This window comes from Oryctolagus cuniculus, chromosome 2, assembly GCF_964237555.1.
Source record: "Oryctolagus cuniculus chromosome 2, mOryCun1.1, whole genome shotgun sequence".
NCBI lineage: Eukaryota > Metazoa > Chordata > Mammalia > Lagomorpha > Leporidae > Oryctolagus > Oryctolagus cuniculus.
The window spans coordinates 116,264,978-116,279,557 of record NC_091433.1 but is presented as its reverse complement, the minus strand read 5'-3'; the positions used below and the strand labels follow the sequence as shown (position 1 = coordinate 116,279,557).

Sequence of the window (14,580 nt, the reverse complement as noted above, 5' to 3'; positions counted from 1 at the left end):
AACATAGACTTCCCCAGCGGGAGAAAAACTGGCCGTTGGTGCGGCGCTCCAGCAGAGCCCCCCGGTGCCGGAGCCAGCTGCCGCGGGTGGGGAAGCAGCCTGCAAGCCAGTGGGTGGCGTGAAGGCCGCCTGTCCGGCCAGTCCGTCTCCTTTAAACTGGCTGGCAGACCTGACCAGTGGCAACGTCAACAAAGAAAACAAGGGTGAGTATGCTCCTGCTACTTCAGTCTGTTCATGGAGAGACTGGGCACCTCCGTAGCTCTGAGGAAAACCGTGGTTAGAAGTCTCGCGTCATGGAAAGTGACTCCTTTGTCACTCTGGAACCGCCACAAGTGAAAGTGCTTTTGAAAGCACCAAAGAGCGCTTGCTGCTGGTGGAACTCTGGGTAAGGTTGAGACTGATGAGATTGAAGTGAGACTGGTCTGAGACTCATTAGGAGCAGTGATTTCTGTTTCTGTCCTGCATGTAGGCCTGTTTGTCTAACCTGGAATGCGTTGCTTTAGGATTTTTTTCTGTCCTCTGTGCAATTATCTTGGAATACTTGATGTTAATTTTAGGAACATGGACTTTGGAGTCAAAAGTAGTTTACAGTTGAGAATTATGATTTCTGGCTCTGTTACAAGAGGAAAATGGCAGGTAAATTTCATTCATGCAAATATACTACACAAAATTTTAATAAATCAAATTTGATACCATAAATACAGGAATTACATAGCATGACCAAGCAGGGTTTTTCCAGAAATGCAGGTGCAATGTAACATTCAAAAAGAAATCTGAGAGTTAGAGAGGGAGAGAAGGGTTTTCCATCTGCTGGTTCACTCCCCAGATTGCTACAACGTTTGGGGCTGGGCCAGGCCAAAGCCAGGAGCTTCCTCCAAGTCTCCCATGAGGGTAGCAGGGACCCAAGCACTTGGGCCATCTTCCACTGCTTTCCCAGGCTGTTCCCGAGAGCTGGGTTGGAAGTGGAGCAGCCGGGACTTGAACTAGCGCCCATATGGGATGCCGATGTCACAGGTGATGGCTTTACCCGCTGTGCCACATGCTGGCCCCAGCATGTGTAATAAGATTCAGAAAGACATTTAGTAAAATACCTATATATGATTTTTTTAAAAACTCTTCAGAAGGGAATATCCTTAATCAGGAGTTTCTACAAAAACCTGACAGTAAGCATCATAAATAATAGTTGAATTTCTTTTTTGTTTGTTTTAATTTTTTTTATTTTTTGACAGGCAGAGTGGACATTGAGAGAGAGACAGAGAGAAAGGTCTTCCTTTTGCCGTTGGTTCACCCTCCAATGGCCGCCGCGGCTGGTGCACTGTGGCTGGTGCACCGTGCCGATTCGAAGGCAGGAGCCAGGTACTTCTCCTGGTCTCCCATGGGGTGCAGGGCCCAAGCACTTGGGCCATCCTCCACTGCACTCCTTGGCCACAGCAGAGAGCTGGCCTGGAAGAGGGGCAACCGGGACTAGAACCCAGTGTGCCGGCGCCGCAAGGCGGAGGATTAGCCTAGTGAGCCGCAGTGCCGGCCAGTTGAATTTCTTTAATTGAATATTTTTAATAGTTTCCCTCTTGGTTGAGGAATGATATAAGTATACCTACTATCAGATATTACTTTATTAAGAATTGTACTAGAAGTCTGGGCCACTATAGTAAAGCCAGAAAATAAAAAGCTACAGTGAGGTGGTGTGGTGAAGAAGCTGTCAGTATTTGTAGGCAGTAATGTGAAAAATGCAAATGAACCTACCTTTCCTAAACATACCATCCAGCTTACTAGATACAAGGTCAGTTTACAGAAGTCAGTTGTTTTTTATATACCAGAAACAGAAAATGGAAGACATCATTTAGTGTGGTCATTACCTGGATGTTGGCTGTATATTAGCATCTATTGGCAATCACTGTCTAAATATTATCATGAAGAATTGCTCCTTAAGTCTTTGGTTCCAGTGAATGAAAGTCAGGTTCTACAGTAATTCTATTAAAAGGTGATGAATGTGTCTTCCAGAGTGCTTTTTCATGTGGATGTTTTTGGTTTTGTTTTAGAAAAACAACCAACGATGCCAATTTTAAAGAATGAAATCAAATGCCTCCCACCCCTCCCTCCTTTGAGCAAATCCAGCACGGCCCTGCATACCTTTAACAGCACAATTTTGACGCCTGTAAGCAACAACAACTCTGGTTTCCTCCGAAATCTCTTGAATTCCTCTGCAGGAAAGGTGTGTGTGTGTTCTCCACTTTATGGACTTGCACTGAAACACAGCGGGAAGTGACTAGAGAGACTGAAACAAAGTCGAAAGGATAGGAATGCATGCTTACCTCGTGGGCACAGAGGGCTGAGCACTGGCAGATGGCTGTGACCGGCTAGAGTATTGGCCTGGGCCTCTTCCTCCCACAGCATTTTCTCCTGTACCCACTTGTAATGTCAGATGGGGCAGGGGACTTGCCTCTTAAATTTTATTTATTTGAAAGGCAGCGTTACAGTGAGACAGAGGGCTGGGGGTGGGGGGAGTCTTCCATTCGCTGGTTCACTCCCCAGATGGCCACAACAGCCAGAGCTGGACCGATATGAAAACAGGAGCCAGGAGCTTCTTCTAGCTCTCCCACGTGGCTGTGCGGGCCCAAGCACTTGGGCCATCCACTGCTGAGCAGAGAGCTGGATGAGAAGTGGAGCAGCTGGGACCTGAACAGGCCACCCATATGGGATGTAGCGGCTTTACCTGCTGCTCCTGCACTGGCCCTGGGACTTGCCTCTTTAGCTGGGGTCCTAGCTTGGACTCTCCTCGGATATGTCATGCATACTTATCATCATGAAGGACTGGGTGTTTTGATGGTGGGAAGCATCCTATTTAAGACATGTGTTCTATTTCAAATTCAGACAGAAAATGGTCTCAAGAATACACCAAAAATCCTTGATGACATCTTTGCCTCTTTGGTACAAAACAAGACTTCTACTGAAGTGGCTAAGAGGCCTCAAGGCCTGACGATCAAGCCCAGCATTCTGGGCTTCGACACCCCTCACTACTGGCTGTGTGATAATCGCTTGCTGTGCTTGCAAGATCCCAACAACAAGAGCAACTGGAATGTGTTTCGGGAGTGCTGGAAACAAGGGCAGGTAATCAAGGCTTCTGCTCCCAGCCCAGTCCAGGTTCCCCTCTCGGCTCATTAGCAGACTTCAAAGAATCCCACGCCAGCTTTTCAGATGGCATCTCCTCACCTCTGATTTTTATGCTCCATTGTTTTTGGGCAGATATAATTAGGGCAGGGTGTGGCTGAGTCTTATTTTGTTTAGCAGGCTTTCCTGAGCTGTCTTTTTCCAATGAGGTTTTGATTGTTTCCAGCCAGTAGTCAATGGGTAATTGACAGGTATACCCAGGCTTGGTGGTCTTATGTTGTGAACTTTAGCAGGGGAAGGGGGAGTGCGTGAAGAGGCTGACTGAGGCCAACGCAAGCCACATGAAGAGGAACTGCCTGTGGACGTGGGCAGGGGTGGCCGAGTTCAGACTAAAGCCTCCCTTGTCTTCTTTAGCCAGTGATGGTGTCAGGAGTGCATCATAAATTGAACACTGAGCTTTGGAAACCCGAATCCTTCAGGAAAGAGTTTGGTGAGCAGGAAGTCGACCTAGTGAATTGTAGGACCAATGAAATCATCACAGGCGCCACAGTAGGAGACTTCTGGGATGGATTTGAAGATGTTCCAAGTATGTACGGAAGCTCTGCCGGAGGGATTCCTAGGGGGTTGGGGCCCTTCTGTGGTGGCAGCAGCATTGGCCAGGGCTTTGGAATTTAAAGTTAGTGTCTGTGTCCCCTCCCTACTTGTTTTCACAAAGTTCATGCTTTTGAACTGAGGCATTACAACAGGTGGTAATTTTATTAGAAGCAAATAGTTCTGATGAACCTTACGGGTGCTGCCCAGAAGATAGGGGGCGGGAGGGCTGCTGGGCCTTGTAGTCCCTGGACAGAGCAGCACATGGTCTAGGTCTCTGAGCCAAACAAGTCATTTCCGTTTCATGCTGGCCTCAGAAAACTGGGGTTACTAAACACCTTTGGCCTTTGATTGTTGAAGCTTATTGCTGTTGGTTAGTCAGGAAGCTGCTTGCTTCTTCCAGAATATTCTACAGGAGGAACAGACTGGATATGGGAGGAACAACTGCGGAAACACCCTTGTGTGTAATGGGCAAAGGGGAGTGGCTGAATCTCAAAGAACAAGTAGCAGTTTACTAAGTAAGCATCTAGAAAAGAAAGAATTCTCAAACAAATCATTGAGTCGGGAATATTTATTTTGCTGCCTCTAGGTACAAATGGTTTTCTTGACACTGTCAATGTACAATGGTTGGCAACTGGCAGGATGGGGGAAAATAATATTTGTATACTCAGTGTATCAGGTTATAAAAATTCACAGATTTTATTTGCATTGTTGAGGTATAAAATACACATTTGTCATTTTTCTCTTTTTGAGTTAAAAATAATAATTTCATTTTTTCCAATTTCCTTTCAGATCGTTTGAAAAATGATAAAGAACCAATGGTGTTGAAACTTAAGGACTGGCCACCAGGAGAAGATTTCAGAGATATGATGCCTTCCAGGTATGACGGAAAGTGGGGAGAAAGAATTCTGTTCTTACCTTGGTAGGGTAAATTCTTTTTTGAGGAAGTAAGATAATAGTTTTTGGAGAAACGAAGTTTTCATAGTTCTACTGGTACAGATTTTTCACTTCTAGTCTGTAACCTTTGGAGAGGTGTACATTTTTAAATGAGATGAGGATCTTCCAGGTCAGGCTAAGGAGACTACCACACATTCTCCAGGGTAGTGCCGTGCCAGGAACGGGGCTGCCTTGAACTGCAAGGCTGTTTGGGGGCAGTCGTGGGATCAGATGTGTCAACCACACCATTGAGTTAGATGACAAGATATCTGAATTGGGAAATCTCTTCTCCTGATATGAGTTTGAAACCTTGAAAAGAGGATCCTCACAATTATTTGAAAGGCAGAGTTAGAGATCTTCCATCCATTGGTTCACTTCCCAGATGGCCACAATGGCCAGGGCTGGGTCAAGCTGAAGCCAGGAACCAGCAACGCCATCCAGGTCTCCCACTTGGGCCATCTTCCGATGCCTTCCCAGGTGCATTAGCCGAGAGCTGGATTGGAAGTGGAGCAGCCAGAACTCGAACCAGTGTGGGATGCCAGAGTTGCCAGAGGCTTAACCCTCTGCACAGTACTAAGCCAGCCCCTATTGTCACTTCCTGGCAGTTAGTGATAGCTCAGCTCCTTCATCTGAAATATATTTGACACATTTGTGTGGTAAAGAAGACAGCTTTGTTCCTATCGACTGTACTTCTAACCGTAGTGTATATTAACTACAGCTGTCTCCATCTACACGCTCACAGATCTGTTCCTTTTGGTATAGAAGAAACGAAACAAGCCACACAACCATGAACTAGAAATAGAAAAGAAAGCTAATTTTGTAAATTCCTGGTTCTCTTGTCCTAGGTTTGATGATCTGATGGCCAACATTCCACTGCCAGAGTACACACGGCGAGACGGCAAACTGAACTTGGCCTCCAGGTTGCCAAACTACTTTGTTCGGCCAGATCTGGGTCCCAAGATGTATAATGCTTATGGTAAGGAGGAAATGACTGGAAACAAGTGAGATTGCTTTCTGGATCATAATCTTAATGCTTAACACAGCAACAGCCTTCATTTTTGTATGTTTACTTTTGTTCCTTGGCCACATGTGTGTGTATTTCCTTTTCACAGTTGGCAGCTGTAGGACATGTGCAATTTTTTTTTTCTCTTTTCTACATGTAGTCTTATACTGCATCCTTCCATGTTGCTTATTTGAAAGGTGGAATTGCAGAGAGAGATTTTCCAACTACTAGTTCACTCCCCAAATGGCTGCAATGGCTGGAGCTGGGCCAATCTCAAGCCAGGAGCTTCTTCTGGGTCCCCCACATGGGTGCAGGGGCCCAAGGACTTGGGAACCATCTTCTGCTTTCCCAGGCTATGGCAGAAAGCTGGATCAGAAGTGGAACAGCCTAATTTCAAACTGGCTCCCATGTGGGCTGCTGGTGTTGCAGGTGGTGGCTTTACCTGCTAAGCACAGTGCTGGCTCCTGTATCGTAGGTTTTAATGGTTCATGGTGCATCACTGAATATAGTTTTACTCAATTCAGTGTTGGTGGATATATAGGTTAGCATCCCAGCTGTTTTAATATCTACACTTAAATGTAGTGTTTTATGTTGGTGGGTAGAAGTTAGTATTGAAAATACCACTGGCATTCAATCTTGTATGGATACAACTCAGTTAACAAGGATTTCTGGGATGAAAGATTGGTTCCTACATTTGCTGTAGTGTTTCATGGCTGTCACTGTACCCTCAACCAGTTAACACGTGGTCTCTAATGAGGACTGGATCATGGTTGGCCATTTATTTGAAAGGCATAGTCATAGAGATCTTCATCTGCTGGTTCACTCCCCAGATGGCTGCAATGGCTGGAGCTGGGCCAAGGCAGATCCAGAGCTTTACCCGGGTCTCTCAGTTGGGTGGCAGGGGCCCAGGCCTGGCACATTAGCAGGGAGCTGGATTGGACATGGAACAGCCAGGACTCTGAACTGGCGCCCATATGCGATGCTGGTGCTACAGGCAGTGGCCTTACCCACTTCGCTGTGGTGCCAGCCCCCAACAATTTATTGTTGAGTGAAGTTATTGTTTGAGTCTTTCAGTGAATTTTATTTATTCTTTTTATCCAGGTCTCTTGGAAGTTAGTTTGGTTTTATTCCTTCCTCCCTCCTGTAACTACTTCCATGTTCTAACTCAGATCTGAGAGAGGCAATCCTGCTCAAACAGGACAGTCTCCTGGTGTCTTTACCATGTTCTGCAGAGGCTGGGGGAGGGGTCGCCAGCAGGAGGGCAGCCTCAGCGAGCCCTGCCTGTGCTGTGGGACTGCAGTGTTCCCTCACCAACTCCTCCCCTCGGGTCCTTCAGAGCCTGTTCACCTGTGCGTATCAAAGTGTTTTCCCTCCAGAGCCAGTGATGTGATGTCACATAGTGAGCATCGTCCATGCTTGATAGCGATCCTGGAGCTCTGTGGGACATTAGTGGATGCCTGAGACGTTTTCAGTTCCAGCTGCCTGCTTGGGATGCATAGCCTGGCAGCAGGTTTCCCCAGCCTGAATAGGTGGCAGTGTTACTCTAGAAAAGCTCCATGATGAAACTGTTCCCAGCCAGAAGCAAGCGTGCATGGGGGGGCTGAAAATACATTCATTTTCAAACACCTCAGGCTTCATGAACATAAGCATTACTACAAAGTGGTTATTTTTCAAAGATTTGGTGATGGGCCTGGGACTCCTCCATTTGTCAAGGCAGAGTGCATGGGCTCTTTTGGGCAGGCTTAAATTCCAGCCTCTCTCCAGCTACAGTCAAATAGGATTTCAGATAATAAGAGGGACACCAACCTGCTCAGGACCACCAAGGGGCAGCAGGTATGAGACAGGAACATGGAGTTTTGTTTTCCATAGAACCGTGCTGTTTTCTGGGACGCCCTTCTCCAAGACCACTGTCTTTATAACAATCTGGTTCCCTTTGAACTCGGGCTTCTTCATCGCAAAGGCCGCGGCCGTTAAGGTGGACTGGGTCACTGGCTGCTTGGGCGTTGTTTCCGTCCTTGTTTCCTCCAGCGTAGCAAGCAGTCCCAGCTCAGGCGCTGAGACCTGCTTTCCTGTCCTCGCCTCCCCTTGGTCTTAGCCATCCTCCTAAAGTTGTCTTCATCCCCTAATTTTAACATACGTATTTGCATCTTCGCATGTGACCCTTTCAGGTTCAGCTTTTAACCTGCTTTTAGGCTTTACATAGATCAGACTTTCAAATATTTATCTATGCTGCTATACGTAATTATATTGTATCACATTGATTTTTTTTTAAGCTTTATTTGCTTGAAAGTGACCGAGAGAGAGAGAGAGAAGTCTTCCATTCACTGGTTCACTCCCCATATGGCCGCAATGGCTGGAGCTGCGCCAGTCCAAAGCCAGGAGCTTCTTCTGGGTCTCCCATGTGAATGCATGGGCCCAGGGACTTGGGCCGGCCTGGAACCAGTGCCCACATGGCACTGCCGGTACTGCAGGCTTTATCTGCTATGCCACAGCGCCGGTCCCCGATTTTCTTCTTAAATTCTACTTTCTAGGGGTATTTGGTGTGGTGGTTAAGATGCTGCTTGTGACATTTTATTCCCTATTTCTCTGCCTTTGAAATCAATAAAAATAATTTTAACTTTTCACTGTGGAAAAATTTTATAAACACTGGAAAAAATTTTAGAGACTTTTATTTATTTGAAAGACAGAGGGAGAGATGAGGGAGGGACCTTTCATTTGTTGGTTCAGTCCACAGATGACCACAGCGGCCAGCACTGGGCCATGCTGAAGTCAGGAGCTTCGTCCAGGTCTCCCCTGTGGGTGGCAGGGACCCAAGCACTTGGGCCATCTTCTGCTTTCCCAAGTCATTAGCAGGGAGCTGGATCAGAAGCGGAGTAGGCGGGACACAAACTGGTGCTCTTATGGGATGTCAGCATCGCAGATTTGAAAGTCTGGTGCAGTGACTCCCCCATGTACTCATGACCCATTTTATGACATAATTGTTTTATTAACACCTCCCTTTTATTCTTCACTGTTGACAGGTTTTGTTTTCCTTTTTTATTTGCTAGGCAGAGTTCTGTGACTCACTGGACCACTCTCTCTAAATGTGCACAACAACAGGGCTGGGCCAGGCCAAAGCCTGGAGCCAGGAACTCCATCTGGGTGGCAGGGACCCAGTATTTGAGCCATCTCCTGCCTCCAGGATGTACATTAGCAGGAAGTCGGAATCAGAAGTAGAGCCAGAATTCAAACCCAGGCACTCTGAGATGGGATGTGGACAGTGCCGAACACCCATCCCTCTACTGTTTTAAAATAATCTCATGTGTCCTGTGATTTCATTCTAATTCCTACTTTATAAGTGCAGCACGAGGCAAGCCAGAAATAAAGCCCGCCTCCCAACCGTGGGGCCTTGTCACAGGCTGCAGGTTCAGAAAGAGGCCTCTGCGGCCCTCGCTCAGCCAGGCTCCCTCCCAGTTCAGGCGGCGGAGGCCTGGTGGCAGGGTGATTCCTGTGGGTTAGGCAGTACAGCCACAGACCATACTTGCCGGGACCTTGCTTTTGCCCTCACCCTTGCTGTTTGTGTTGTGCTCTCCAGAGGTGGCCCGGGGGCAGCACTTTTCCTTTACACCTGAGAGAACCATGGGAGGTGTTGGACACAGTTCCCACTTGCACAGAGTATAGCCAGTTCAGGTCCCAGCTTCAGGTGCATGTGGGTAAGAGGACTCCACTAGATTCTCGATTTTTTTTTTTTAAAGATTTTGAGGCCATCACTGTGGCATAGCTGGTAAAACCGCTGCCTGCAGAGCATCCCATATGGATGCCGGTTCAAGTCCTGGCTGCTCCATTTCCAACCCAGCTCCCTGCTGATGTGCCTGGGAAAGCAGAAGATGGTCCAGGTCCTTGGGCCCCTGCACCCATGTGGGAGACCTGGCAGAAGCTCCTGGCTTCAGATTGGCCCAGCTCCAGCCGTTGCGGCCATTTGGGGAGTGAACCAGCAGATGGTAGATCTGTCTCTCTCCACTCTGCTTTTCGAATAAATCTTTTTAAAAAATACTTTATTTGAAAGGCAGAGTGATAGAGAATTTACATGTTCTGGTTCATTCCCCAAAGGGCTTCAATGGCCAGGGCAGGGCCAGGCCAAAGCCATGAGCTTGGAGTTCCATCTGAGTCTCCCTCCCATGTGGCTGGCAGAGGCCCAGGTACTTAGGCCATCTGCTGCTTTTCCGGGCACACTCGCAGGGAGCTGGATTGGAAGCAGAGCAGCCAGGACTCAAACCAGCCCTTAGATAACTATGGGATGCTGGCGTTGTGGGTGGTGGGCTTAGCCTGCTGCGCTACAACACTGACTGTAGACTCCCAAGCTTGAGCTCACCTGCTTAAACAGATGTCCCCGTGGGAAATCCTAGCCTTAGATTCACTGCTCCGTCTGTCTGCCTTCTGGTGTTTGGCTTTGAGTACTCCTTCTTTCTTTTCCAGCACATTTGATTCATCTAAGAATTTTCTTCTCAGTAGTTTCACCCAGAACTGTTCTCAGCAGGATCACCTGCGCCTGTCACCAGAGATGGGCGCCTGAGGAGTCTGGGCAGACTCTGTTCCTCTGAAAGCTCAAAGGATGAGAGAATCTGACACTAGGCATTTCTGATCTTGCTTTTGCGTGGAGAGAAGTTTTGAGTCCCAGCCAGTGAAGAGACGGCCTGTGTTGTCTTCAGTAGGTTGAGAATGTTTTCTTTTTGCAGGATTAATCACTCCAGAAGATCGGAAATACGGAACAACAAATCTTCACTTAGATGTATCTGACGCAGCTAATGTCATGGTGTACGTGGGGATTCCCAAAGGACAGTGTGAGCAGGAAGAAGGTACGGTGTCGAGGATGAAGCCGGGGCGCCCTGGGAGCTAGGACCTGGATCTCACATCTGCTTCTCTCGCTCTAGAAGTCCTTAAAACCATCCAGGATGGAGATTCTGATGAACTCACAATAAAGCGGTTTATTGAAGGGAAAGAGAAGCCCGGAGCCCTCTGGCACATATATGCTGCTAAAGACACGGAGAAGATCAGAGAATTCCTTAAAAAGGTGAGGAGAGGCCCAGAACAGCAGCGTACTGAACGGGCCATGTTGTGAACTGACCGGCTTGCTTAGGGGAGTCGTCACAACCTTTGACTCTGTCAGCAGGACAGGCTGCAGTCGGCTGCTAAGGAACAGGGATGCTGGGTGACTGGGGCTGCACTTGAAAAAGAGGACTTGCCTTTTTGTTTTAGTCTATTTTCTGATGCATTTGGAGATTTTCGGTGTCTACCTCTAAGTTCATCTGATCATCTGCCAGGTTTTTAAAAAATTAAAAAAGATTTATTTATTTGAAAGAGTTACACAGAGAGAGGAGAGGCAGAGAGACAGAGAGGGAGGTCTTCCGTCCGATGGTTCACTCCCCAATTGGCCGCAACGGCCGGAGCTGCGCTGGTCCGAAGCCAGGAGCCTCCTCCTGGTCTCCCACGCGGGTGCAGGGGCCTAAGGACTTGGGCCCCTTCCTGGGCCGTAGCAGAGAGTTGGGTTAGAAGTGGAGTAGCCGGGGCTCGAACTGGCACCCAAATGGGATGCTGGCACTTCAGGCCAGGGTGTTAACCCACTGCGCCACAGCGCTGGCCCCCTACTAGCATTTTTTATAAGATTTACTTTATTGATGTGAATGGCAGAGTGACAGGGAGAGAGAGACTGAGTAAAAGATCTTCTGTCTGGCTGGCTCCCCAGATGGGGCTGGGCCAGGCCAAAACCAAGAGCTTCTTCCGAGTCTCCCATGTGGATGCAGGGGCCCTTGTGTTTGGGCCATCTTCTGTTGCTTTCCCGGGCGTGATAGTAGGGAGTTCAATCAGAAGTGGAGCAATCTGGGACTTTAACGAGCAGCCCGCTATGGGATGCCGGTGTTGTAGGTGTGGCCTGACCTGTGTGCCACAGTACTAGCCGCAGCAACTGCTGGTTTCCATTGCCTTGAAAGTCAGCTCTCAGAGTTCGTATATTGGTCTGCAGCCCCGATCGGCTGTGGTCTGAACAAACTGGCAGGTTATTCAGCAAGGTCTCTGGTTTAGGTAGCTGGAAAGGTGGGGGCATCTCCAAGCTTGTGAGGTGCTGAAGCTTCTGCTTGACCGCCTTCAGTTCACTGACAGGGATAGACGAGGCTGTGGCTGCCGGGCACCAGTGGGCTCTGATGAGCCTGTGTTTGAATCAGGGTGTTTCTGGCCAAGGAGCTTTCGACTTCAGAAAACCTGCTGGTCACCATACTGCTCCCTTGATAGTACTGTTCTGGGTATAGAATAAATACATTTAGTCTGCAGCTATCTTTGGGATTACTTCATAACTCAGAGTCTTGTTTTAATAACTATACAACACAATTTCTAAGGAGCTTGAGCCTGCTGACATTTAAAAATCTAGACTACATATTGTTCAAGTCCAGTGTTCACAGAAATACTCAGCCAGTTTGTAGGAAGCGACAGCAGGCATGGCGCGTTTCCTGTGGTTCTCAGCTGGCTGAGTGGATGACACTGAGAACTGTGCCCGTGGAGGCAGTACCCAGGGGAGACGTGTCCTCACTGGCCTTCCCGCGCTGCCCAGCTCTACAGCGTTTTTCCTGTGTTGCAGGTATCGGAAGAGCAAGGACAGGAAAACCCCGCGGACCACGATCCCATTCATGATCAGAGCTGGTATTTGGACCGATCCTTGAGAAAGCGCCTTCAGCAGGAGTACGGCGTTCAAGGCTGGGCCATAGTGCAGTTTCTTGGGGATGTCGTGTTCATCCCAGCAGGAGCACCCCATCAGGCAAGAGCCAGTACAACTGCTTTACTGTCTTTACACTGTGACCTGAATTTGTCACTCATGGCGCTTGTTGTTTTCCAGGTTCATAACTTATACAGCTGTATCAAAGTGGCTGAAGATTTTGTGTCTCCAGAGCATGTTAAACATTGCTTCTGGCTTACTCAGGAATTCCGTTACCTGTCACAGACTCATACCAACCATGAAGATAAATTGCAGGTAAAATAGCACTGAGTTCTGGCGTTCTCTGACTTCGTGCCCGTCATTGGCCTTCTAGAAAGGAGAGCTGATGATCAGCTTTGCACCTAGTTCCACTGTCTATTTAGGAGGGGGCGGCTTCCATCCTGACCGTGACGAGGTCTGCCTTGGATCCCGGCTCTGCTGCCAACCCAGGCGTGGTTTGTTGGGGTTTTTGTTGAAGATTTACTTATGGGGCCAGCGCTATGTGGCTGCCACCCCTTATGGGCGCCAGGTACAAGACCAGGCTGCTCCACTTCGGATCCAGCTCTCTGCTGTGTCCTGGGAAAGCAGCAGACGGCAGCCCAAGTCTTTGGGCCCCTGCACTCATGTGGGAGACCTGGAGGAAGCTCCTGCCTTCAGATCCACTCAGCTCCGGCTGTTGTGGCCATGGGGAGTGAACCAGTGATGGAAGACCTCTTTCTGCCTCTTTGTAGCTCTGCCTTTCAAGTAAATAAAAAGATTTATTTATTTGAAAGGTGGAGAGACAGATCTTCCACAATTGGTTCACTCCCCAACTGTCTGTGGCCGGTTGGGCCACATCCGGGTCTCCCATGAAGGCACTTGAGCGGTCTTCAGCTCTCTACTTAATGTGCCGGAGAAAGCAGGGTTAGCAGCTCAGCCTTCGATGGCACAGTGCCGGCCTCCAGCCAGGGGCTGGGACACAGTGCCTGACCTTCAGTGCTACAGCATCCTCAACAACCTGAGGCACACACTGGGAAAGGGGTGGTGATATTTTGAAAGGCTTTCAGCAGCCAACCCTAGGGAGAAAGCCAGCTGTGCCTGGGTACTCGCCTGTCCCTGCTCACGCCGGCTCTCCCAGGGCAGCAGCCCGGGGCCTCGGCCCTCGAGACGCTCTGACATCAGTAGAAGTTTCTTCTTCGAGACAGCCTTTAGGCTTGGTGATGACTGTCTCTTCTTCCGCTCCCCAGGTCAAGAACGTTATCTACCACGCAGTGAAGGACGCAGTCGCTATGCTGAGAGCAAGCGAGTGCAGCTCCAGCAAACCTTGACCCCGCGGCCGCGGGGCGTTACTGGCAGCTGTTCGGACTTCAGGCAGGCTTCCTGTGGACTCAGACTCCTGTTACCTCATCTTCTTTTTTAAACCGTGCCCGCCTTGGGAGGGTACTCCGGCTAATGTATATTTCTAGTGTTTACAGACACTAAGTGTGTATATGTAGTGACTATTTACAGGACGTGCATCCGTAAGCTGTGACTTCTCACCCAGTGCGGCACTCCCACCCCGCTGTGAAACAAGACCTCGGAGCAGCTCTGGACAGATCCCCGCTGCCTGTGGGTCCCGGCGAGGAGTCGTCACTGTGGTGGCCAGGCTGCACTCTGGCTCCTGCCCCCGCTGGGGCCCAGAAGTGATTGCTGACGGTGCGGTTCTCACTGCTGCATAGGACTGGCATTATATAGCAGAAACCAACTACTGTACAATTCCTGGGGTTAACCATCTTTAGTTAAATGGAATTTTAATTTAAATGAAGCTTTGCTAATTTTAAGTGTTAAGCATTTTGCATTAAAATATTCATATAATATTTTGGCTCAGTTTATTGAGTATCCTCTGGTTTATGTATTCGGAACACCTCTTTTCAAATGCAGGTGTAAAAGAACTTTTTAAAAGCAAATGACTGCAATGCTAATGTGGAGATTACCCCCCCCCCCCCAGGCCAGGTGGAAACCCTTCAAACTTATGCAAAATAAAACCACAATTAACATTCACAAATTTAAGTTAATCAGAAGAACTAAATAGACTGGGTAAAGGTAAGAAGTTTTAAAATAGTAGTACCTGAAATACTCGTCTCTGTCAAGGAAGAACATCCATAAGAAGCCCACTGACTGTCTTAGGTCACTGTAGCTCTCAGAATTGAAATGAGATGGTATAGACAAAGCTCCAAGCCTGGAATTCTGCCCCTGGGCTAAG

At 48.4% G+C, this 14,580-nt stretch overlaps 1 protein-coding gene across 3 annotated transcripts in view; it reads left to right on the top strand.

Moving 5' to 3' along the window:
- Positions 1-14,194, top strand: part of KDM3A (lysine demethylase 3A) — a 57,824-nt gene extending 43,630 nt beyond the window's left edge. For 2 of the 3 annotated variants that reach the window (XM_008254152.4, XM_051836598.2), the window contains exons 16-26: positions 8-203; positions 2,040-2,212; positions 2,872-3,108; positions 3,523-3,694; positions 4,492-4,579; positions 5,481-5,611; positions 10,354-10,473; positions 10,549-10,688; positions 12,246-12,422; positions 12,501-12,635; positions 13,586-14,194. In XM_008254152.4, the coding sequence (XP_008252374.2) occupies positions 8-203; positions 2,040-2,212; positions 2,872-3,108; positions 3,523-3,694; positions 4,492-4,579; positions 5,481-5,611; positions 10,354-10,473; positions 10,549-10,688; positions 12,246-12,422; positions 12,501-12,635; positions 13,586-13,666 (1,650 nt within the window). In that variant the 3' untranslated portion in view covers positions 13,667-14,194. The remainder of the gene's footprint in view (positions 1-7; positions 204-2,039; positions 2,213-2,871; positions 3,109-3,522; positions 3,695-4,491; positions 4,580-5,480; positions 5,612-10,353; positions 10,474-10,548; positions 10,689-12,245; positions 12,423-12,500; positions 12,636-13,585) is intronic. The other variant, XM_051836602.2, reaches the window with a different exon arrangement.
- The last annotated feature ends 386 nt before the right edge of the window (positions 14,195-14,580 follow it).